The 26,998-nt window shown below is 45.0% G+C and overlaps 1 protein-coding gene across 3 annotated transcripts in view; it reads right to left on the reverse strand.

Annotated features, from left to right (window-relative positions):
* LOC129831385 (RNA-binding motif, single-stranded-interacting protein 3-like) overlaps positions 1-26,998 on the reverse strand; it is a 351,034-nt gene that overhangs the window by 74,337 nt on the left and 249,699 nt on the right. For all 3 annotated transcript variants that reach the window (XM_055894739.1, XM_055894740.1, XM_055894742.1), the window contains one exon: positions 25,217-25,296. In XM_055894739.1, the coding sequence (XP_055750714.1) occupies positions 25,217-25,296 (80 nt within the window). The remainder of the gene's footprint in view (positions 1-25,216; positions 25,297-26,998) is intronic.

Here is a 26,998-nt window from a genome sequence, read left to right on the forward strand (position 1 = left end):
TTCATTGTCTGCTTATATGCCCCCTTTATTTATCCTACGGTTGGACTTGGTGTACAGGGAGAACAATAAGAACGGCCCATGTTCTGAAGTCTGTAGCTGTATATTTTAAAAGTGCTGAACAAATAGTTATATTGACTACGTCCATCCTAGCTCGCTCATTAATGTCTTACTCGAAATTACAGATTGCCTCTTATCCGTTTGTTGTCCCTTTATGCCATAGTTTGTACATCTCAATTGTCAGTAGAAACTACATTTGTTTAAGCAAGTCAGCCATATCAGCTATGTTTTTGTAAAAGGCAGAAAATGAGGTTGAATGAACTGTTTTGCTGCCAGACAAGGCTCTGCTGATAGCCAGGTGTAGCAGTGGTAAGGTGTTGGGACTCTGCTGTTGGGACAGCTTTATGTAGGCCCTAACAGTTTGTGGGCACCGTTTGTCACCGTTATAGTTCAATTAATGTATTGTTTAGTGTTTTGTTGTGTAGTGGCTTTGCTGGTATGCATCTCACATTTTTTGGGGGGTTTGCTCCACCAAGATTTGCATGCTAATATCGTCACTGTATAGGATTCTATTGAAAAAATCCCTAATCCTACAGGATTTTCCGACTAAGGTAGCAAAGTAAGCCTACAATATGGTTAGCCTTTAGCGTGAGCGCTAGCAAAGTAGGCCTACAGTATGAATTAGCATTTAGCGTGAGTGCTAGCAAAGTAGGCCTACAGTATGAATTAGCATTTAGCGTGAGTGCTAGCAAAGTAAGCTTAGTCTGGCACTGTTCTGTTCTGCCAGTTCTCTCTCTGGTTCTGTCCTATAGGATCCAAACGTTGCCCAATAGGATTCCAATATGATTCTGATAGAGGTGACTTGGCAAAATTGCAAAATTGTTTGCCTTTAACGCTCCTCAGACTCTCCATCTCTCGTAGTGGGAATAGGGCCTAGGTTTCCACTGCAGGCTTTCCAAGAAGTATGGACACAACCAAATGAAATTACAGGACAATAAATGAATTATCAATGGGGCCTCAATACTGTATCGGAGTAACAGTCAATACTCAGATACCCATTGGCTGAGGCAGGGAGCGACCAGCCAATCAATAGTGCCACCCGGGGCGATTGATGACCAATGCTGACACAGACGTTGATTTATGATCTAAGGAGCCGGGGCTAGTATGACTAGCTGCTCGATACTGTCCCTTTGCTGTAACTGGTGGGGGATCGATGAGGAGTGGCACTGTAGCTGATTAGAGATCAGGGCCTGTATTCAAAAAGCATCTCAGGAGTGCTGATCTAGGATCAGTTTTGCCTTGCAGGTAGGTCATGACGAATAAGATAGCATGGACAGGGGGTACCTGATCCTAGATCAGCACTCCTACTCTGAGACGATTTGGGTCGTTTCAGATGCAGGAAATGTACGCCTTTCCTATGCACTTCTCAGAAGTTGGTATTCAGACTTACCTTACGCAGGTGCGCATGGTTCCCTTGCATGCGCTGAATAAATGTAATTCAATCACTGAAAACCCTCCCACTTGCTGGCCAACAGATTTTCCCGTGAAGTTTTCTTTCAATACTGTTTATTTAAAGCCATCCCTTTAAATTTGGTGTACCTTTAATTTTAATTCATGGCATATATTGAGAAAATGGTTAGGAATACTGGGGATAAATCAGTCTCCTTTTCAGCACCAATTGGTAGATTTAAAAACCATCCGATCTTGTATATTATTTAGGGTTTAGGAAAGTATTTATGAATAAATAATTAAAAGTTTGGTGAATATATTGGTGAATCAAAAATACAGTGGTTTGATTTATCTGAAAGTTGCCATATTCAACTGTTCAATCCATCAAACATTGGTAGGGAATAGGGTTTGAACCGTAGTCCTCTAAATCTACCCTAATAATCTTCCCTAATCATGGAACTGTTGTCATGAACAGGTTTAAACTGCTACGTATGGCCTGCATTCCATAGTGACTCAAATAGGCTATGTCACAAATGATTGCACAACCTTTAATACGTTAGCCTAATATGATCCACTATTGCTAGCGATCACCGGGAACAACCACACAAGCATGACAGAAGAAAGAAAGGTAAACTACTGTTGTAATGGAATGACGCAAAATGTAAGGAAACGGACACTAAATTGACAGTTATAAATGTATGTGAGTATAACTGACGATGGCTACCTATAGTGGCTAATATTTAACCCGATATAAATTGTTAAAAAAATACAGTAAAAAGTCGGAGCATATAATTAAAACATCATAAATCAACTCGGTAGGTTTGGCGCTATACTTTCGGTCGGGCATGGCTACAGAAGCCTATAGCTTGGGTCTCCAAATGTAATTCCTGCAAGTTATAAAGCCAGCATTTCATAAACGTTACTGTGGAAAAGATGATACGTTGACATGCTTCAGCTCGCTGCCATATGACTGGTTTTACCATTTGTCTCCAGAGATCGAAAGGTCAAATAGATCTAAAACATTTGTCATTTAGATTTACAATCCCCTTATCCAAAACAGCTTCCTCATTTACCTAGCTCTTATTTTTTTTATTTATTTATTAAACCTTTATTTAACCAGGTAGGCAAATTGAGAACACGTTCTCATTTACAATTGCGACCTGGCCAAGATAAAGCAAAGCAGTTCGACACATACAACAACACATAGTTACACATGGAGTAAAAACAAACATATAGTCAATAATACAGTGAAAAAGATAAAAAAATAAGTCTATATACAATGTGAGCAAGTGAGGTGAGATAAGGGAGGTGAAGGCAAACAGATATATGTATAAATAAATAAAAATATAAAAAGGCCATGGAGGCGAAGTGAGTACAACACAGCAAGTAAAATAAAAACTAAAAAAAACACTGGAATGGTTGGTTTGCATTGGAAGAAAGTGCAAAGTAGAGACAGAAATAATGGGGTGCAAAGGAGCAAAATAAATTAATAAATAAATACAGTAGGTAAAGAGGTAGTTGTTTGGGCTAAATTGTAGATGGGTTATGTACAGGTGCAGTAATCTATGAGCTGCTCTGACAGCTGGTGCTTAAAGCTAGTGAGGGAGATAGGTGTTTCCAGTTTCAGAGATTTTTGTAGTTCGTTCCAGTCATTGGCAGCAGAGAACTGGAAGGAGAGGCGTCCAAAGGAAGAATTGGTTTTGGGGGTGACTAGAGAGATATACCTGCTGGAGCGCGTGCTACGGGTAGGTGCTGCTATGGTGACCAGCGAGCTGAGATAAGGGGGGACTTTACCTAGCAGGGTCTTGTAGATGACCTGGAACCAATGGAACCAATGGGTTTGGCGACGAGTATGAAGCGAGGGCCAGCCAACGAGAGTGTACAGGTCGCAGTGGTGGGTAGTATATGGGGCTTTGGTGACAAAACGGATGGCACTGTGATAGACTGCATCCAATTTATTGAGTAGGGTTTTGGAGGCTATTTTGTAAATGACATCACCGAAGTCGAGGATTGGTAGGATGGTCAGTTTTACAAGGGTATGTTTGGCAGCATGAGTAAAGGATGCTTTGTTGCGGAATAGGAAGCCAATTCTAGATTTGACTTTGGATTGGAGATGTTTGATGTGGGTCTGGAAGGAGAGTTTACAGTCTAACCAGACACCTAGGTATTTGTAGTTGTCCACATATTCTAAGTCAGAGCCGTCCAAAGTAGTGATGTTGGACAGGCGGGCAGGAGCAGGCAGCGATCGGTTGAAGAGCATGCATTTGGTTTTACTTGTATTTAAGAGCAGTTGGAGGCCACGGAAGGAGAGTTGTATGGCATTGAAGCTCGCCTGGAGGGTTGTTAACACAGTGTCAAAAGAAGGGCCAGAAGTATACAGAATAGTGTCGTCTGCGTAGAGGTGGATCAGAGAATCACCAGCAGCAAGAGCGACATCATTGATGTAAACAGAGAAGAGAGTCGGTCCAAGAATTGAACCCTGTGGCACCCCCATAGAGACTGCCAGAGGCCCGGACAACAGACCCTCCGATTTGACACACTGAACTCTATCAGAGAAGTAGTTGGTGAACCAGGCGAGGCAATCATTAGAGAAACCAAGGCTGTCGAGTCTGCCAATGAGGATGTGGTGATTGACAGAGTCAAAAGCCTTGGCCAGGTCAATGAATACGGCTGCACAGTATTGTTTCCTATCGATGGCGGTTACGATATCGTTTATGACCTTGAGCGTGGCTGAGGTGCACCCATGACCAGCTCTGAAACCAGATTGCATAGCGGAGAAGGTGTGGTGTGATTCGAAATGGTCGGTAATCTGTTTGTTGACTTGGCTTTCGAAGACCTTAGAAAGGCAGGGTAGGATAGATATAGGTCTGTAGCAGTTAGGGTCAAGGGTGTCCCCCCCTTTGAAGAGGGGGATAACCGCAGCTGCTTTCCAATCTTTGGGGATCTCAGACGACACGAAAGAGAGGTTGAAGAGGCTAGTAATAGGGGTGGCAACAATTTCAGCAGATAGTTTTAGAAAGAAAGGGTCCAGATTATCTAGCCCGGCTGATTTGTAAGGGTCCAGATTTTGCAGCTCATTAAGAACATCAGCTGACTGTATTTGGGAGAAAGAGAAATGGGGAAGGCTTGGGCGAGTAGCAGAGGGGAGGGCAGTGCTGTTGTCCCGGGTAGGGGTAGCCAGGTGGAAAGCATGGCCAGCCGTAGAAAAATGCTTATTGAAATTCTCAATTATAGTGGATTTGTCGGTGGTGACAGTGTTTCCTATCTTCAGGGCGGTTATCAATAGCTCTGATCAATTTGTAAATTACAGTGCATAAAGAACGGTGTTTTTTCTACCTGAAAAAACAAAGTGCAGGTTCCACTTGGAACCGACAGGTCGCTCGACTTCAATTAATCGTTTCATCCCGAGTAACGGTGGTGGAATTATGAGGGTTATTATTAAGTCAAAGAATTAAGTCATCTTCATTTATCTGATCTCCACCCCCAAATAAACAAATCGACGTGTATTTGGACCTTGATCTAAAGCATGAGAATAGCACGCTATTCTGATGCTTTAGATCAAGGTCCAAATACACGTAGAGAGCGTGGCGAAACCCTGCACGGAGCCTTCACCGTGCGCTGCCACTTTAAGAGCGCACCAGCTGTCAGGAAGGAGGAAGTACAATAAATATGGCTATTCTGTCTCTGTGTGAGAGCTCACAGTCGGCGAGGCAGTTTGGACTGTGTGTGCAAGTCTTTGCACAAGTCATGCTCAGTTTTGAAAGTTTTAAGTCACGTGCTACCGCTCTACTTCGTGTTCGGAACCTGCGGGGGACTGCTCTTGCCGTTGATTTACTGGATTACTGGCAACATTACAAAAGCTACAAAGCTTTAACCAACAAACCGATGGGTGTATCGGACGGACAAGTGTAACTGCAAGCCAGAAGTTAACAGCTAAGACCATAGGACACGGTCCCTCATTCCCTTTTTGTCTTCAGTGAGGTTGGGAACTGTAAATGCACAAATATTGACAATTTTTCGTTAAAGGGAGTGTGCGTTTGAGTATATCGCTTATTATCTTTTTATTCTTTTTTTGGAACTGTATGGATTGATTTATTGTGTATTTGTCTAAGAAATTTGGGACACATTTTTGTTTTGAACTACACACACACACGCACACACTCAGCCATTAGTGTAATCTAATGATAACTGTGTTCTTTATTGTCTGCTACCTCTATGAAATTGCCTTGGAGTTGCTCTAATCTGTATTATTGTATGAAGCATTATTGGTTGGGTCATCCCTGTGCTGTGAGTTGTTATATGGTGTGTCCTATCCTTTCTCTCCACTGGCTATATGGCAAACAGGCTACACTCTAGGCAGTCTCTTTTGCTAATGTGTGTGTGTGTGTCCATTGATTTCCATATCGGCAGTGTAATACCTGCCTGGACCCCGAGCAAAAATCTTTATATTTACCTCTCTCTAACAATACGACTACAGAATCAGCGCCTGGATAGGGATTCCCTAGGGACACATGGAAAAAAGAACCCATGAACACACCACACACACAAAGTTGTTGAATCATGTATTTTATTGGAACCCCACACTGTGTCAACGTGGACACGCCTAATGGTAACTAACAAGCATTCTTTCATTGTGGAAGGACTAAATTGTGAAATGGAGTCGGAGAGCACTGTCCGTTATCCCCAGGCTTCTGGCTCGCCTATAACCTCTCCACCATTACCTTCCCCTCCAACTCGTCCTGTTACCCTTCCCAGACAGAGTGGAAGAGGCGTCTCTGTGCTAAACTGGACAAATGGAACAACAATGGACACACACACACCAACTACAGTTTGACAATGCAGGAGAATGCCATTCGCAAACTCAGTGAAAGTGTGGAGGCTCATCAGAAAGATGTGCAACTGAGGTTGACTCACCTCCCCCGTCACATGGAGGAAAAGCAACAACAAACTGTTCAAAGACGGAAATATCTGCAAAATTCTCTGAAACAGGGTGTTCCAGGGGGGAAATACAAAGTTTCAAAACAGTCATAGGAACGAACCATCTAGTCACGACCTGTCTTGAGTAGGAACAAAAATGGAGAGCAGAGAAGTCGGCCTCTGTTGTGAAGGAAGTGTGTGCTCACCTGAAAGATGTTATGGAGGACAGGAAGAACTCTCTCACAGAGGGAATGCGATTTATGACTAGACAATCTTAAAAGGAGACATCTAATGAGATAGAACACACACAGAAGGCCACAGACCAACTGGAGGAGCTGCACCAGGAGGTGATGCAGTGCTTTTCCCTTCTGGACAAACATCTGCACCTCCCTCAGTGTTTCCCGCTGCCACTGACTCTGCAATAAAGGGAATAGGAACAGATGGCGCTGGGAAAAAAAACCTTGGAAGACAGTTAAACAACAGAACTCCAGTTTCATCAATACCCCCTGCCACTGTCATCCCTCTAAGAGAGAGCTCCCTCCCTATCAAGCTCCTTTTCCCCACTTTTGGCAGCCCAGAAGATGTTTATCCTCTGCTTTTTCTATCTAAGCGTAATGATTTCCTTTCCCGCCGGCCCCTTACTGATCTGGAGGTTCTTGCCACCCTCCGTAGTGTTCTCCATGGTACACCAAGAGACTGGTGGGAGATTGACACCTGTTCATGGGCTATCTGGGAGGAGTTTCAGAAACTGTTCTTCTCCGCCTTCCTCTCAGAGGACTATGAGGATGAACTGGCAGAACGGGTTTGCAACAGAGTCCAGAGTGAAGCAGAGCCAATACAGGACTTTGCCTTCTCCTATCGAGTTCTATGGAAGATATGGAAGGCTGACATTACTGAGCAGGATATGGTTAAACTCATTCTGAAGAACATTGTGCCCTGCCTTGCCAGTCAACTTTGCGAACGTGTGCATAATGTGGAGGATCTGGTGCGTCTTGGGACCCAGTTTGAGAAGGACTGGGCGCACCACCTCCAAACACAAACCGCTCTTCCCTCATCCCGGTATCCCAACCGGGATGATGGTTCAGGGGGGCTAAATCATCTCATGGGTTTGTGCCTAAGAACCAAGGCAAAAGTCCAGTGATGTGTTCGAGGTGTAAGGGTCAACATCCTACAGGTTCCGTCCTTCTCTGTGGCCGGTGTCAGGATTCAGAAAAAGGTTAGAAAGGACAGAAGACAGTCTAGAAAGGCGTGGTGGCTTGCATTTGGTTAGGTCGGCCTCAGCGCCATCTATGAAACCTCCAGACAGCTGACTTAGCTGTCTAATTCATATTCCTCAACAACTGCTGGTCCCCCTGGCTGTTAGGAACTTTAGAGGAGCAACTCTAATAATGGACAGAGGAGCAACTTACGACTCTCTGGACAGAGCGACCATCTTCAATAATCTGGATCTGAAAAGCGGATATTGGCAGGTGGCAATGGATCCCGCCAGCCAGGACAAGACTGCCTTTGTCACCCCTGCTGGTTTGTTCTCCTTCAGTCCTGCCTTTTGGTTTGAAGAATGTTCCAGCAAGCTTTCAAAGCCAGATGGAGACTGTCCTGGGAGATCTGAGGGGGAGAAATTGTCGTGTACCTGTATGACATCATCTACTCCTCCTCTGTCTCTGCAAGACATACAGTCCATCTTCGACAGACTGAAGGCTAAGGGTTTGACTCTGAACTTGAAGTGTAATTTCTGCTCGTCTGAATTCAAGTTCCTTGGTTAATGCAGAAGGTATCCATGCAGGCCTCCCGAGTGGCACAGTGGTCTAAGGCACTGCATCGCAGAAAAAAGGGCTACGTTTTTATTTTATCTTAAAGAAGGTATCCATGCAGATCCAGCCAAAGTTGCAGCAGTGCAGGAGTTTCCAATTCACACATCCCTGAAGGCTGTTCAGCGCTTCCTGGGTATGGCTGGATGGTACCACAGGTTTGTGCCACTTAACCACCTTAAAAAGAAGGGGGTGAAGTTCCAATGGACTCCTGCATGCCATAGCGTATTTGAAACACTCAAAAACAAATCTCATCACTCCTCCAGTGCTTGGACATCCTAAACTGAATGCTATTTTAATAGTGTACACGGGTGAAAGTCAAACAGGACTCAGAGCAGTCTTGGCTCAACAAACTTGTACCTGGAACAGAAGAGGTTCTTGCCTCTGCAAGTCGCACCCCCAGAGAGGAATTATTCAACGACTGAACGGGAGTGCTTCGCTGTAGTCTGGGCTCTGTAGAAATGGAGCACCTACTTGGAGGCGAAGGTCTTCACTGTTGTCACATACCACGCTGCTCTTCAGTGGGTTCTGGCATCAGGCAAGACCAACAGCCATATCATTCGCTGTTTTATCAGACTCCAGAGGTTTGACTTCATCATTGAGTACCGCAAAGGAAAACTGCATTTTGTACCAGATGCCCTCTCTCGGATCACAGAGGCCGCCAATGTCTGTCCTCCATTGTGCAGCACTTACGCCACCGCAAAGTGTCTGGATGATTCTTTCCCTCTGGATGATGAGTGTGTGGCGTGCACAGCAGAGTGCTGCCACAATCATGGAGAGCCACACGAGTTTGTCTGAGGAAGACTCGAACAGCCGATTCAGTGAGAAGATCAGCATAATTCAGGAATTACATTTTTTCATAACCTTTATTTAACTAGGCAAGTCAGTTAAGAACAAATTCTTATTTACAATGATGGCCTAGGAACAGTGGGTCAACTGCCTTGTTCAGGGGCAGAACAACAGATGTTTACCTTGTCAGCTCAGGGATTCAATCTAGCAACCTTTCAGTTACTGGCCCGACACTCTAACCACTAGGCTACCTGCCACCCAAAAGGATAAAGTGTATCGAAAAACTCCAAGAGGAGATAGACACGGTAATGGGTGCTGTGTGTTCTATGTCCTCTCTACATTGACTGACCAGATGATCCAACCCCATGAGTGGCCATCTTGGAGTCTTCAAAACTCACCGAAGATTACAGGAAGTGGTGTACTGGCCAGGCATGTGGATCGATAACAAAAAGTTTGTACAGCAGTGTGAAGTCTGCCAGAAATACAAACCAGACATTGGCAGACCTGCCGGGTTCACCATTGTGAACCATCTGAATGAAATGCTGGGAATTAACCTCATGGGGCTTTGTCCTCCCACCAGGGGACCCAGAATGAATTGTTATTGGTGGTAGTGGACCACTACACACACTGCGTGGGGTTATTTCCAATCCGCAAAGCCACTGCATCCGCTACTTCTCCAATTCTGCAAAGTGAGATCTTTACACGATTCGGGATTCCAGACCAAATTCTCTCTGACCGAGGTCCACAGGAATCTAGAAAGAGCTCTGTACCTACTGGGGAGTTGTTGCCAAGCTGACCACAGCCTACCATCCTCAGACGATAATGGCAAGGTCCTTACCGTGTGGCGCAGCAGTTGGGCCCGGTGAACTGCTCAGTTTGGCCTGGCGGCCAGCTCTAGGAAGAGTCTTGGTGGTTCCAAACTTCTTCCATTTAAGAATGATGGAGAACACTGTGTTCTTGGCGACCTTCAATGCTGCAGAAATGTTTTGGTACCCTTCCCAAGATCTGTGCCTCGACACAATCCTGTCTCTGAGCTCTACGGACTAATCCTTCGACCTCATGGCTTGGTTTTTGCTCTGACATGCACTGTAAACTGTGGAACCTTATATAGACAGGTGTGCGCCTTTTATAATCATGTCCAATCAATTGAATTTAACACAGGTGAACTCCAATCAAGTTGAAACATCTCAAGGACGATCAATGCAAACAGGATGCGATCAATGGAAACAGGATGTACCTGAGCTCAATTTCAAGTCTCATGGCAAAGGGTCTGAATACTTATGTAATAAGATATTTCAGTTATAAAAAATGTTTTATGTGCAAATATATTTCCTTATGGGAAATAGATTGAGGACATTTTTATTTATTTAATCAATTTTAGAATAAGGCTGTAACGTAAAAAAAATGTGAAAAAAGGTAAGGGGTCTGAATACTTTCCGAATGCATTGAATATGGTGCGTCTCATCCTTTCGCTCCACTGGCTATCTGGCAAAAAGGCTTCACTCCAGGCAGTCTCTTCTGCTGATGTGTGTGTGTGTGTCTTGTAGCAGTACTCACACTCTCCTACTATTTTTATATCCGGCAGTGTAATACCTGCCTGGACCTCGATCTTTACCCTTCTCTAACAATACTGCTACATGAGAAAAGTGCATAAAAAAGGGAATTACATTCCAACTACGCATGCTTAACTCGGGTCGGAACTCCTCCCTTTGTGAATACAGGCCCTGAGGAGTGGCTGGTTGAGGTGTCCGGTGGTGGAGGGGGAGGCCTGGGACCAGTAGGTGCTCTACTGTGTGAATGGGGCAGTGTCCTGGGCTGTAATTAAGGCTCTGTTGACAAGAGCTTTCCACTAGTTCATAGAAGCAGCAGCAGGTGCACTGCTCTCCCTCTCTCTCTCTAGCTTTTTTCTCTCACACATTCTCTCTCTCGCCGCATCTCTCATAGGCTACACATTCTCTGTCATCTCTTGCTTTCTCAGGCTCATACATCACCCCCCCCCCCCCTCCCCCCACACACACACGCAATCTCTCTGTCTCTCATCTCTCTCTCAATGTGTTGTCCCATTGTTTTTTCTGTAGCCTACGCTGGTGGCAGAAACTCCCCGTCGCGGTAGACCAATGCTCAAAAGCCAACTGCATCACTCCCTTGAAACACTTCACATATATATATTGTGTCTGTGTGTGGCCGTGTCTAGTATGCATTCTGTGAATCCCAGAGGAAAAGGCAGGCGGGATGAACAGGAATACAGCAGAATGGCTGCCCTGACGAGAAAAACTTTGAGTAAGCCCTTGCCTAAACGTCTCAGACGTGATGAAAGCGCTTGTTTTTCTCATCCTCCATTAATGGGCCCAGATCGATGGTGGAGAGAAGCTTTTCTCTCCCTCCATGCGCCGACCCAAGGGGAAACAGTCTAGATATCGATACAGCCGTGCCTCGCTAACAATGCGGTGATGGACAGAGGCTCCTCTGCTCAGTGTGAGAGGAGGGCCTAGTTGGGCATAGAGGGGCATAGAGAGGCAGCGAGTCCAAGGGCAGATGAAATGAGTGGGGGGAGACAGAAGAATTCAACTTAGATTTGCAATGGGAATACATTGATAAAAAAATGTGTCTCGGGGTGCGTGACAGGCAACTAACGTCCCACAACATTTTGACAACTAGAACTACTGTGCTGAACACAAAGGTAGCGGGCAGGAGAGTCGGCACGACAACAACCAGCCTGCCACATGCTGCAGCTTAATTGGGAGCGATGATGAAGGAAGCGAACGCTTATTGAATTCCTGGGCCTGTTATTTAGATAATACTGGAGAGAGGGCCCTTCTTCTCTTCCCCTTTGATCCATTCAGAGCCACAGCGGGGTCCAGTTGCCTAATCCTGCCTGTTTGTAATGGCGACTAGCGAGAAGGGGGGGGGGGATTTGGACCCTCTTCCCGTCACTACCAAGTCCTTGTGTTGTTTTCTCTCCCAAATGAGCCTATTGGACGAGTTAACTTGATCCCACTCCTTATTTTTTTATCTTTTGTTTGACGATCAGTCTCAGAATAATTATTCTATTCCTTTTTTGGGCTTTCCAAAAGCAATTACCACACTTCAAAATGACTTTGTGAGTGCGTGTTAACCGCGCGTGTGTTTATGTGCGGGGAAGAGTGTTGTAGTTGAACAGAGCAGATGGCTAAATGGCATGAAACGTACTTTTTTTTTAAATGTCTGCCACCGAGTGGGTAAAAAAAAGGTAACATGGGGATGCCGGAGTTGCTCACAGTTTGAGGCAACACATCAGCCTGTTCTACACAGATTAGGAGGAATGTGTATGATTTCAATGTCAAATGTAAATTGCACAGCCAAACCTCAATATGGAAACTTTGGGTGACCGGGACCTCATCAGTTACTGTTGTGGTAATAAGATGCTAAAACAGGGTGGCCAATAGCAGCTTTACCACGGTTATAACCTACATAATGTAATATAGCCTAATTAAGGCTTTAAGAAGCTGTTGGATCCTGAGAAAGTATTCACATTTTAGTACATACTTTATACTACTGTATGCCAAAAGGTATTTTTAAAGCATCTTAAAAAGGCATTTCAATGTAACTGCAATGGTTGTGCATCCTCCAATCAAACACCCAGCTGTAGGAAAACACTGAGAATGAACTTATCTTTCTAGGTCCTAATTTCAAGCACATGAAAATAGAATACCTTTATAAGGACCCCCAGACCCCCATTTATGCCAGACCATTGGCAAAGCTTCAGATTGAGAGGTGATAGCGCGGGGTATTAACAGCAACATTTAGCAGCATAGGGAGGAAACGCAGCCCTGGGTTCGCGGGGAGCCAACGGAATCATTAGCCAGCCGCACTACTTAAAAATGTGCTGTATAATCCTTGATCTCCAACGCCATTTGCTTTTCAGCCTGGAATTGGATACACTCCACATGCCCCCTCTCGCAGAAGGCCGAGTGCCCTTCCACAAATAAGACATCCTAAAAAAAATGTATTGCGGGGTACATTTGCGGCGAGATTATGGCTGGGGCTGAAAGACGGATATTAATTGATTAGGGTAATTCATAAACGTGTAGGGACTAGGTATTTTCAATGGAAAAATTAGGTGGTGGTGTTATCATAACTACATCACTGTTATCAGTAATACTGAACAGCTTTTTCCACAACCACTATTGTTACAATTCAGCAAGAGCCATGAATAGGGCAGTGTATAGGCAATTAGCCACCTACGCCGATAAGCCTACACAGTGAGTCACCTACATACACAGTCCATTGTTGTAAAGAAAGCAATACATACAATGGCTCTGCTTTTCAATCGATCAGATAAGACTAAAACAAGCATGTAAGCCACTTTGAGTCTCTCAGAGGCCGGATTCAGCCCTGATTCCCCACGGCACAGCACTGTGTCTGAAAGTGTCTGGCCTGCCTCCATGGGCAGTTACTGTTGTGTTTCCCCTATTACTAGTGTGCCCAGCGGGTGTAAGATCCACAGCCAGGAGAGCGGCGGAGCGGAGAGCTGCAGGGGTGGCCCCAGACACCACAGCTTCATATTTTCCGCCAGACGTGGAATGCCGGAGCACTGACTGACTGCAGAACAGAGGACGGCTCTGGCAATTACTGTCCCACTGCAGTCCACAGCCAAGCCTTTCTCCATGAGACAATCTCAGGTCCAGGCTGGAGGTAATCAAAGCAATGGACTCCTAAGATGGAGGGGGGGAGGGGGGTGTTTGTGAGCAAGTGACACAGAAGATAAAGAGTAAAAAATATATTGTGTGTTTGTGTCTATATCTGTCTGTGTGTTTGTGTGTAGGAAAGAGCGAAACAAAGAGATGTAAGAGAAAAGGTAGTAAAAAAAAAAGAGCCAGAGAAAGTGAGGGGTAAGATGACGTCTGATGCAGGTGCATTTCCACTAGGCTTGGGCAATATCCAGAATATCATACCTTCATACCAACCTTGTAACATCCCGGGACATTCGGTAGTACTGGCAGTGAACACAAGGGGAGCTATTTTCAAACCACACTGAGCCTCTGAGATCCGAAGGTTAACAATGCTAACAAGTAAATATAAAGTCACAAAGTGAATGCTAAATAAATGCTACCGAGTGCATTTTATACAGTCTCTGAACGAAACTATTTTCAGGACAAAATACCAGCTCACGAACAAATATTAGACAGCAAGGCTGTTGATCCAGGAGGGGATTCTCTGCTCTCAAATCTTGATTTTGCAAGAAGCTAAGCACTTAGCTAGACAGCTAACTAGCTACTAAATTAGCAAACCAAATGCACAACTGCAGAGCATTTAGCACATTTTAAGATGGTTAACTTAATAATTATAAGATATCTAGCTGGCAAACATGTTGTTGTGAATTCCATACTGTAACTAGATCACCTGGTGTGTGCTGCACAAACAAACACCACGTGACTGGGGACTACCAGTAAGCTTCATAATGAAAACTTATGTGACCGGTGAAATGAAGAACGCAATCTTCTTTATCTCCTAATGTATTGCACAAGTCTATTGCACAGTGGTGCGGTGGTCTACGGCACTTCATCTCAGTGCTAAAGGCGTCACTAAAGACTCTGGTTCGATCCCGGGCTGTATCACAACTGGCCGTGATTGGGAGTCCCATAGAGTGACCTACAATTGGCCCAGCATCGTCCAGGTTAGGGTTTAGCCGGGTTAGGCCGTCATTGTAAAATAAGAATTAGTTCTTAACTGACTTGCATAGTTAAATAAAGGTTAAATAAAAAATAAAATACAAAAACTACTGGCGCCAGAGGGGATTGACTGCTGTTTTACGGGCTCCGAACCAACTGTGCTATTGTGTTAATTTTTTCGCATTGTTTGTAACTTATCTTGTACATAAAGTTGCTACTACCGTCTCATATGACCGAAAAGAGCTTCTGGACATCAGAACAGCGATTACTCACCTCGAACTGACAAATATTTTTTCTTTAATGAGTCCGACACAAAGGATATTCTGCTCTCCGGAGACGAGGGACAAATCCTTGTCATATGCGTGAAGAAAACGCAGAGATACAGAAGGAGAAGGTCGGGGTGCCTTGTTAGGATTCGTAGGCGATTGAGAAAATTGCCATTACCATCAGTTGTAATGGCCAACGTGCATTCCCTGGAAAACAAACTTGATGATCTACGGTCGAGACTGTCCTAACAACGGGACATTTAAAACTCAAATATCTTATGTTTCACCGAGTCGTGGCTGAACGATGACACAGATAATATAGAGCTGGCTGGGTTTTCTGTGCATTGTCAGGAAAGAGTAGCTACGTCTGGTAAGACGAGGGGCTGGGTGTGTGTCTATTTATTAATAACAGCTGGTGCGCGATGTCTAATATTAAAGAAGTCGAGGTATTGCTCGCCTGAGGTAGAGTACCTCATGATAAACTGTAGACCACACTATCTACCAAGCGAGTTCTCATCTATATTATTTGTAGCCGTCTATTTACCACCACAAACCGATGCTGGCACTAAGACCGCACTCAACGAGCTGTATAAGGCCATAAGCAAACAAGAACATATTCAACCAGAAGTGGCACTCCTGGTGGTCGGGGACTTTAATGCAGGAAAACTTAAATCTGTTTAACCTAATTTCTACCAGCATGTCACATGTGCAACCAGAGGAAAAAAAACTCGAGACCACTTTTACTCCACAAGCGCATACAAAGCTCTCCCTCCATTTGGAAAATCTGACCATAATGCTATCCTCCTGATTCCTACTTACAAGCAAAAACTAAAGCAGGAAGTACCAGTGACTCGCTCAATACGGAAGTGTCAGATGACGCAAATGCTACACTACAGGACTGTTTTGCTAGCCATGAATTCCAGGCAACATCAGCATCGAACTAAAGACTAGAGCTGCCACTTTAAAGGAGTGGAAGACTAATCCGGATGCTTATAAGAAATCCTTCTATGCCCTCAGACGAAACATCAAACTAGCAAAGAGAAAAATACAGGACTAAGATTGAATCCTAATACACCGGCTCTGACACTCGTTGGATGTGGCAGGGCTTGCCAACTATTTTGGACTACAAAGGGAAACCCAGCCGCGAGCTGCCCAGTGACGTGAGCCTACCAGACGAGCTAAATGTCTTTTATGCTCTCACTGACATTGGCAAGCTCTCCCTTACTGAGTCTGTTTTTTGAAAGGCTGGTCATGGCTCACAACACCATCAACCCGGAAACCCTAGACCCACTCCAATTCGCATACCACCCAACATATCCACAGATGACGCAATCTCAATCGCACTCCACACTGCCCTTTCCTACCTAGACAAAAGGAACACCTGTGAGAATGTTGTTCATTGACTACAGCTCAACATTCAACACCATAGGGCCCACAAAGATCATCACTAAGCTAAGGACCCTGGGACTAAACACATCCCTCTGCAACTGGATCCTGGACATCCTGACGGGCCGCCCCCAGGTGGTAAGGGTAGGCAACAACACATCTGCTACGCTGATCTTCAACATTGGGGCCCCTCAGGGGTGTGTGCTTAGTCCTCTCCTGTACTCCCTGTTCACCCACAACTGCGTGCGCAAGCACGACTCCAACACCATCATTAAGTTTGCTGACAACACAACAGTGGTAGGCCTGATCACCGACAATGATGAGACAGCCTATAGGGAGGATGTCAGAGACCTGGCAGTGTGGTGCCAGGACAACAACGTCTCCCTCAATGTGAGCAAGACAAAGGAGATGATTGTGGACTACAGGAAAAGGAGGGCCGAACAGGCCCCCATTACAACCCTGTCGATTCGTGTCGAGGGTTTCAAGTTGCTTGGTGTCCACATCACCAACGAACTATCATGGTCCAAACACACCAAGACAGTCGTGAAGAGGGCACAACAACACCTTGTCCCCCTCGGGAGATTGAAAAGATTTGGCATGGGTCCCCAGATCCTAAAATAGTTCTACAGCTGCACCATCGAGAGCATCCTGACCGGTTGCATCGCTGCAGGTATGGCAACTGCTCGACGTAAGGTGCTACAGTGGGTAGTGCGTACGGCCCAATGCATCACTGGGGCCAAGCTTCCTGCCATCCAGGACCTATATACTAGGCGGTGTCAGAGGATGGACTGTTCTCCCTGCTACCACACGGCAAGTGGTACCGGAGCGCCAAGTCTAGGTCCTAAAGGCTACTTAACAGCTTCTACCCCCAAGCCATAAGACTGCTGAACAATTAATCAAATGGCCACCCGGACTATGGCCACCCCCCACCACCCCTTTGTTTTTATACTGCTGCTACTCACTGTTTATTATCTATGCATAGTCACTTCACCCCTACCTACATGTACAAACTGCCTCGACTAACCTGTATCCCCACACACCGACTCGGTACCGTTATCCCCTGTATATACCCTCGTTATTGTTATGTAATTTTATTGTGTTACTTTTTATTTTTTACTTTAGTTTATTTAATAAATATTTTCTTGGAACTGCATTGCTGGTTAAGGCCTTGTAAGTAAGCATTTCACAGTAAGGTCTACACCTGTTGTATTCAGCACGTGACAAATAAAATGAAATTTGATTTGAAATATTATACATCAAAGAAATTGTTTCAACGGACCTGAAAAACCATCCCGTGGCTATTTCCAAGTACCCCCGGTATATACGGTATACCGCCCAAGCCTAGCTTCCACTGTCCTTCATCTCATAAATGCCAGCCAGCAGGCACTAAAATAAATAGACTTGCCAAAGACCCATGTGAGAAAAGAGAAACATTGCCATGCTGTTACCAAAGGAAGTCTAGGGGAAAAGGGCGAGATAGAAGATGACCGCTGTTGGATCAGGATGAATGACCATCCAAGGTCCAGTGTGTGCGTGTGTCTGTTTGTCCATCGGAGGTCCTGTGTGTGTGTGTGCGCGTGTGAGTGTGGACGTGCGTGCGTGCTTGTGAGAGGTCCAGCAGCATTTCCCAAAAATACCTGTAAGCGTGACCTCTGTGTTCCCACACACCCCGTTCTCAGCTCTAATGGCAGACCAGCTCTATTTCGGGGCACTGTCAGGTTTAATCTCTCTGTCGTAGGTGTCCTGGGACAAACTGGGGTGGCGGACGACGGTGACAATGACATTCGGTTGGGAGCCGGAACAGATGCCCAGTTTTCCCACCACACAGGATGTGGGACATACAGACATTAGACACAAACAAGCAGCCTAAAGGTCAATGCGGAGCCAGCTGTGTCAGCCAAGTTATTTTTGTCTACTTCCCGATATGTACTAATTTTAAGCCAACATGGTCTCATTCGAATACGTCAAAATAATGACATTTCACCATTGTAGTTGTACGTAACATAAGTTCAAAAATGTGTTCGTGTATATGTCACTTATGGAGATATTTCTTATTTGTCACCATATAATGGCATTCTAGTTAGGCTATATGTCTCTTCAAATAGTGCGATGATGGTGCTCTACAGTTGAGGGGGTGAATACTAACTACCGTATCTTCGACGCACGCAACCCTTTACACATACGAGTTTCAGAAAAAGCTCTTCATCAAACTCCCTGATCTAACAAAATGGATGGCTAGCGGGAGGCGGAGGGGAGTAGAGTACTGAGCCACGGAACGCGCGCATCCAGAATACCAAAATTACCACAGATGCCAAGGCCATACTACCCTCCTCAGCAATCTCAAATCTTCAGTCTGTAAGACAGGCCATGGCCCCGGGCTATGAGTCCTGTGACCTAACTACGGAGCAGCTCAACATGATTAGGGTGCATTGTCGACAAGCCGTAACAGTAGGTCCCTGGGTTCAAACTTTTGAATAATTCTTCATGTCCAGAGCGGTGGTGTTCCATGATTAATGTGTATCTCACAAATCTAGCCAAATAAGGACATATTATGCCTAAACTGTATGCTGATACTGTTACTACAGTTTGCACCTATCCAACATTTGCAAACATATTGCCATCGTTCCAAATAAGCTGAGGGGTTCTCCGTTTTTCTTATAATAAAGAATTATTATGCAACAAACTGGCTATCATTTATAAATGGGGCAAAAACAGTGAATTTCACATAAATCCCGAAACGAGTATTTGGCTCCAACAATAATATTGTGTGCATAGAACTGAATCCAAAAAACAAGCTGAGTAGGGAGGGATGATGAGAAGGAATGTCTATAATGTAGGGGAGGGTGGATGAGAGAGGATGAGAGAAGAGTGAGATCAATCCAGAGAACAGCTGGGGTGGGTTGAGCAGGGTCAAGTCCAGGAGACCATCTCACAACCAAGGTCATCCTTTGATCTCCACAGGCAGAGAAAAGGCCCCTAAACTTTGGGCCGGCTGGAAGGATTCTAAACTGTGGGTTGTCTCTCTCTCTCTCTCTCTCTCTCTCTTTCTCACTTTATGCTCTTTTTCTGTCCTCTGTCTCTCGCCCTCTATTTTGATCTGTACACCCCTCTCTCTTTCTCTCACTCTCTCTCTTTCTTTCTACCTCCCACTCCCTCCTTTCCTCTTTGTCCATCGCTCTTTTCTCTCCCTCCGTCTCTCTCCACATTAGACTTGGATGAGTGGAGAGCAAAGTCCATCATTACCGCACACGCCCAAAACCCCTCAGAGCTAAAGCATCCCTCTCCTCTAACCAAATTCTGAAGACTATTTTTGTTGCCGTAGTGCAGTCGCTGAATACGTTTCATTGCTTTGCGACGGTCTCAGAGAGAGCTAGAGAGAGAGAGAGAGAGAGAGAGAGATTTTTCCTCACCGTCGGCTGTGCGCACGGTGCCGGTGACTGATATAGTTCAGTGACCAAACAAACAAAGCGTGACAAATCCAGATGATTGTCTGTGGGTGAGATAAGAGTCTAATGAGAAAGTGCACGTCGGGGGGGAAATTGATCCCTCGTAGAGAATCTGTGATTTACTGGGGATTTTAATAACTTCCTGTGTCTCCCTGGTTTAATGGTGAGACGCGCAGGCAGCCAGAGGGTTTACCCTACGGGAACAGATTCCATTAAGATGCAATATCTTTCTCAAAAGTGTATTTCCACACTCTTAAAAGACCATGGAGGATAATTCTTATCCATTGCTCTGCATATCAGAAATGATGATAGTGTTGCTGTGAAATAATGCAATCACGACTGAGAAACATAAAAATATAGTTTATATTGGTTAAAAAACTAAGGATAATGATAAAAAAATAATATACAATACACGATAAAATTGAGTTTCATTAAAAACTAATTGCAGATCAATGCCAGATCAACCTACATCCCACACGTGCTTATGTGCATCACTTAGATTGTCTGACACTGCTTTGCAATCCAGAAGCACAAACCTCCATCCTGCTCAGCTCTGTACTGTGTACAATCTATCGCCGGAAGAGAAAATTGGACATCAGACAGGCCGCTTATTAGCCAGGGGAGTGTGGGAGGGATCTGAGAAATTAACATGGATTACTCAAGTATGACTGACAGTTTCAGAAGGGCTTTTATGACTTACCAAGTGATTTGGGACATCCCTGGATTCAGCGAGGGATGTTTAATACTGTGCGCTGTCTCTGCTATATCTTGGCATCAGAGCGCCTTGGCTGAGGCTGGTCGGACGGCTAGGGAGGGAGCTTTGCCTGCAGCCCCGGCGGGCCAGGCCCCATTGTTTTGCTAAGAATGATGGGATTTGTAGTTCGGCCAACATCGGGCCAACATTCTGACGGTCTATTGGCCCTGGTTACGCTTTGGGAGAGGGAGACTTGCCAGGGGTGGCCCCTGGTTCTCTGGCATCTGGTGGGTCTGCGGTGGGCGAGTGGGTATGGAGGCTTCACCAAACCAAAGGCCTGGGTGTCATCGGAATCCCTCACGAACAAGGGAAGTAAATCAGAGAAAATTGGGGAGTAGGAAAGATTTTCCAAATGCAACCACAGTCATATGTGGAGATGTTTAACATGGGAAAGCACTGCTGTTGCATGGGAAAGCACTGCTGCCTGCAGTCTTCGGGAGGAACACGGCTTCAGTCGTCAGTTGTTTGGAATAAAAGATACATAGAGAGATACAGCCAAGAAAGAGCCTGGGAGATACTGTGGTTTGCAGAGGAATAATGAAAACAGACAGAGGGGATGGAAAAGGACTGTGAGAAAGAGGAGCAGGAAAGGGCAAGTACATTCAGCATGTTTCCGTTTGGGTTCCGTCTCCCAGGACCATCACCACTTCCTGACGTGATTTCCATAATTTATAGAGCTTCTATTGGGCAATTGGAGCTGACTTTCAGCCGTGCAGCCATGTTGGCTCTACACTCCGAAAAGACTAGAACAAAGGGAGATAAAGGATGAAGGGATAAAAGGAGATTTCTAATCAATCTGGACTTGATCTTGGTTTGTCTGTATCCATGTGATCACTGACGTTATCATCGGGCAATGTCAGTCTTTAGCGACTCCTTATTCTTCTTTTATTCCCAAAATAAATCTGGAAACACCCTCACTGTGCTGATCCAGCAAAGCAAGCTGTCATTTGAATGTTCCCTTCCGACGCTCCAATTCCAAGAACAAAGAGCAACAATAGGTTGAAGTAGCATTTTATTTTTCATCTCATCAGTTCATTCTTCCTGCTGACATGAGATGAGCAGCATGAGATCAGTCCACCTGCCAGAATGGAACAAGGTGTAATGCATCTTCATTTTGAAACGGGTGTCAATGATAAGCCGTTTGAATGCATTGCATGGGAAGGACCTAATCGGCTAGGCTGACACCGCTAGGAGGATGAAATCATTTTTATCTGCTCTGCCTTTGACTTTCCAAATGCTCTTGTTCACCCCCGTAAATCACACAGTTGAAGTCGGAAGTTTACATACACCTTAGCCAAATACATTTGAACTCCGTTTTTGACAATTCCTGACATTTCATCCTCGTAAAAAATTCCCTGTCTTAGGTCAGTTAGGATCACCACTTTATTTTAAGAATGTGAAATGTCAGAATAATAGCAGAGAGAATGATTTATTTCAGCTTTTATTTATTTCATCACATTCCAAGTGGGTCAGAAGTTTACATACACTCAATTAGTATTTGGTAGCATTGCCTTTAAATTGTTTAACTTAAGTCAAACGTTTGGGTAGCCTTCCACAAGCTTCCAACAAGAAGTTGGGTGAATTTTGGCCCATTCCTCCTAAAACAGCTGGTGTAACTGAGCCAGGTTTGTAGGCCTCCTTGCTCGCACACGTTTTTTCCGTTCTGACCACACATTTTCTATGGGATTGAGGTCAGGGCTTTGTGATGGCCACTCCAATACCTTGACTTTGTTGTCCTTAAAAGCCATTTTGCCACAACTTTGGAAGTATGCTTGGGGTCATTGTCCATTTGGAAATGTTTACTTCCTGACTGATGTCTCAACCTCAGTGTATGTAAACTTCCGACTTCAACTGTATATTGGGTCTCACTATGTTCTACAACTTTAGCGACATTTCAAAAAAAGTACTTTTGTTTACGCTAAACAGACACTGAAAAACAAGGGTGTTGTTTTCATAAACTATCCTTCAAACTATCTGCGAGCATGTGTGCGTGCGTGTGCGTGTTTGAGTTGAGTTGAACGGGTGCAGGCGGGAGCGTTGACTGCCGCATTGCACAGAATACCTAAACAGCTGTGGTCCCCATTCGGAGCGATTGATCATGTCTCTGTCTCTGGATCAAACAAGGGGAGAGCTGACTGCTCCAATCCACATCTCATCTCACACACAGGCTTTAGCAACACATAGGAAAATAAATTCAATCAGTATGGTAAAAGTTTAGTGTCACCTTATTGAATTGAAATTAAAACACGCTAGCGTCACTTTGTTCGAAAATATTTAGTAACTAGTGTAGTTACTGTGTAGTTAGGTACCATTTGCTTTGTTTTCCTATAATGGTAACTGTACAACTTCATGTACAGACCTCCTTCTGCTTTTCATATGTGCAATGTCATTCCCTGCGTCTGCACCACACATCTCCAGCTCTGTACTTGCCTTATCTTGGAATCACGGACTTCCTGCCCATGTGGCAACCTGCTTATTTCCCTACGGCCCCTCGACATTAACTGATGATCTGTAGCTGACTTCCGGATATTTACTTCCTCCTATGGGACACGGGGTGACAATTTTATATCCTCTCACAGCAACTGGACACACCCGAGTAGAAAAGCCATAACTGGTGACAGTGCCCGTGCCCCATCTCTCTATCTGACTAAATATGATGGAGTGGCCAAGCAGGCAATTCAGAGGCTTGTCAAAATGTCGGCCAGAGGGAACTCTAGCAAGCTGAGGACATTGAGAGAGGAATGTGTACATTGTGTTTCTGGGTTGTGTTAAATGGTGATATGAAAGAAAAAGGAGGACATTAGCATTATGTAGATGCTGACCCTGCACATTCGGGTCAGGATGAGGGGTTTTGTGTGTGTGTGTGTGTGTGTGTGTGCACGCGCATGGATGGGCGAGTGCGTACGTGTGTGAGTGCCTGTCTTGGGTACAGTGTGAGAAGGCTAGTCACGTCCGTCTGACACACACACACTAGGCTAGCATGCTGAGCATGTGTTGAGGGGCACCGGGGGGAGCCCCTGAGCTGTCAGAACAGGATCGATGCAGAGGCTGCCCTGAATAGCAACAGGCTCAGGGGAAATACTCGCAGCACCACGACACAACATTTACAAAAAGTTACACTGTGGCCTTCATAGCACGCTACACTAAGCTAACGCCAGGCTACGCTATCGCTAGGCTATGCTAGTGCTGTGGGCCTCACAGAACACGACGCTACGCTACGCTAACGCTACGCTAGTGGTGTGGACTTCACAGGCCTGAGGAGGAGGATCTGCTTTGCCTCACAAGAGGCCATGGGCTCTGAGCTCTGCTCTCTGGGGACCTGCAGCTAGAACATTTGAGTTTGATGTTTAGAAGCATGTTGTTGAGGGATCTCCGTTTGGCAGACAGTGTCAACGTGGACAGGGTATTGATAGAAAAAGACAGTACATTTCAATCTCTATAGAGGCACAGGCTATAGGGAAAGGGGGATACCTAGTCAGTTGTCCAACTGAATGTATTCAACTGAAATGTGTCTTCCGCGTTTAACCCAACCCCTCTGAATCAGAGAGGTACCGGGGGGGGGGCTGCCTTAATTCGACATCCACGGCGCCCAGGGAACAGTGCCTTCCTCAGGGGTAGAACGACAGATTTTGACCTTGTCAGCTCAGGGATTTGATCCAGCAACCTTCCGGTTACTGGCCCAACGCTCTAACCACTAGGCTACCTGCCACCCCATACTGTAGCTAACAAGGTAAACACAACAGTGACTGGATGAATCAGTCTATCAATAGCACCAGTGTCCAAGGGAAATGAGCTCTCATCAACAACAATAACACAATGAGACGTTGTAATCACACGTCACTGTGCAAGAGGAGACCATCAAATTACAGCAACTTAGCCAAAGACTTCAGATTATGACAATTTCAATTTGATTACATTTTATGACATACAAAGACTGATTTCTAGCTGATCGCTGAAAATCTTGTCAGTTGGCACTTTTCCTTAGAATCTATGAATCATAATAGTTTCCCCCAAAGCACCTGGGAGGGGACACTTAAAGGGGAAGGTCAGTGTGATATTATCACTTTAAAGGTTTCCCATTACATCCCAGCCCAATATACGCGCATGCCTTTAATGGCTAGTGGGATAGCCTATGCAGTGGGCTCAGTGGATTACGGGCAATTGAAAAAATGGGGACAGTACTGTAAGGGACTATATTCTAAGGGCAATCCATGCTGTGTCCCTGTGGAAACCCTCTTGAACTCAGCTCCCTTTTGAAATGAACAGGGGTCTTAGTGCACCACTGCACCTGGCCTGAAAACTGCTGAGGCAGCCCACTGTTGCATTCCCTCTCCTTTCTCGCTCACTCCATCTCTCTGGGTCCCGTTGGCAGGTTGGCTGCAGGAAAGGCAGCTCTTAAGTAGATTTCGGAGCAGCAGAGAGGCCCGCGGTGTGAATATTAAGAGCGCTTCGGCTTCCCTAGAAGCTCCCGAGTCAAACAGTCAGCGATAGCCAGGCACGCCCTTTTTTTTTTTTTTTTGAATGGGAGGAGAGTACTAGTGAGAGATGAGCTAGCGACAACGCTCCGCGTCGGGTGTCGGAAGTGCAATTGTACACAATCAAGGAGAGGAAAGTTGAAATTGACATAACTGAATCGGGACGGAGGGGTTTTCGAAGGTAGGGAGGAGTGGGTTTTCTCTGTGAAAATGGGCGATTTGCAGCGGGGGGGAGGATGTGAGAGGACTGTTTAAAGCAGAGAGGGAAGTCTTCTTACCTGGAATGCCCGGCGGGGTTTTCAGGTATTTCCCGTTGAAATGCTGTATCACAACGTCACATTTCTCCGTCGACTCCATCCTGTAGCGAAAAGAAAAGGACATGGATAGATGAACACAACTGGGTGCAATACACATGATGAATACATAAAAACCTGCTATAAAAAAACATACAATACGGTTCCTTTCACGCGTCTACATTTCAGTCATATGTTTTCGTTGCGTCACACGTCGTAGCCGAGGTGTCTATTCTTTAACCTGGCAGTGTACGGAGCATTCGGAAACTATTCAGACCCCTTGCCTTATTCCACATTTTGTTACGTTACAGCCTTATTCTAAAATGGATTAAATCGTTCCCCCCCCCCCGTTATCAATCTACACACAATACCCCATTATGACAAAGCAAAAACAGGTTTTTAGAAATGTTTGCAAATGTATTCAAACTTAAATATCACATTTACATAAGAATTTCAGACACTTTACTCTGTCGAAGCACCTTTGGCAGCGATTACAGCATCGAGTCTTATTGGTTAGGAAGCTACAAGCTTGGCACACCTGTATTTGGGGAGTTTCTTCCATTCTTCTCTGCAGATCCACTCATGCTCTGTCAGGTTGGATGGGGAGCGTTGCTGCACAGCTATTTCAGGTCTCTCCAGAGATGTTCGATCGGGTTCAAGTCTGGGCTTTGGCTGGTCCACTCAAGGTCCATTCAGAGACCAGAGAATCTTGTGTCTCATGGTCTGAGAGTCCTTTAGGTTCCATTTGGCAAAATCCAAGAGGGCTGTCTTTTACTGAGGAGTGGCTTCCGTCTGGAACTCTACGATAACGGCCTGATTGGTTGAAGTTGCAGAGATGTTTGTCCTTCTGGAAGGTTCTTCCATCTCCACAGAGGAATTCTGGAGCTCTGTAAGAGTGACCATTGGGTTCTTGGTCACCTCCCTGACCAAGGCCCTTCTCCCCAGAGTGCTCAGTTTAGCTGGGCAGCCAGCTCTAGGAAGAGTCTTGGTGGTTCCAAACTTCTTCCATTTAAGGAGGATGGAGGACAATGTGTTCTTGGGGACCTTCAATGCTGTTGGTATCCTTCCCCAGATCTGTGCCTCGACACAATCCTGTCTCGGAGCTCTACAGACAATTCCTTTGACCACGTCTTGGTTTTTGCTCTGACATGCACTGTCAACGGTGGAACTTTATATAAACAAGTATGTGCCTTTACAAATCATGTCCAAACAAATTAATTTACCACAGGTAAACTCCAAGTTGTAGAAACATCTCAAGGATGATCAATGGAAACAGGATGCACTTGAGCTCAATTTCAAGTCTCATAGCAAAGGGTCTGAATACTTATGTAAATAAGCCATCTGTTGTTGTTTTTTTACATATGCAAAAAATTCTATATATTTTTTGTCATTATGGGGTATTGTGTATAGATTGTTATTTGATTTTATTTAAGACATTTTAGAAGAAGGCTGTAACGTAACAAAATGTGGAAGGGAAGGGGTCTGAATACTTTCCCAATGCACTGTATAGCCTACTCAAGTGTCCCCGAATACAACTATTACAAATAATGAATACCTAAAACATAACATATACTATACGTAGTATGTTTAAGTATGCATGGAACATTTTCTATGTTGAACCAATTTAGATTCGAGGCCCTATGACAACACTTTGAGGCAAATTGAGGAAGTACACCTGTGATTTACAGTGATATCCAAATTGAGGAAAGTGAGTGGAGTGAGCAGTAATGGGACATGAGAGACTGGAGAGAGTGCCGACTGTCTGTG

Source organism: Salvelinus fontinalis, chromosome 32 (assembly GCF_029448725.1).
Source record: "Salvelinus fontinalis isolate EN_2023a chromosome 32, ASM2944872v1, whole genome shotgun sequence".
Taxonomy (NCBI): domain Eukaryota; kingdom Metazoa; phylum Chordata; class Actinopteri; order Salmoniformes; family Salmonidae; genus Salvelinus; species Salvelinus fontinalis.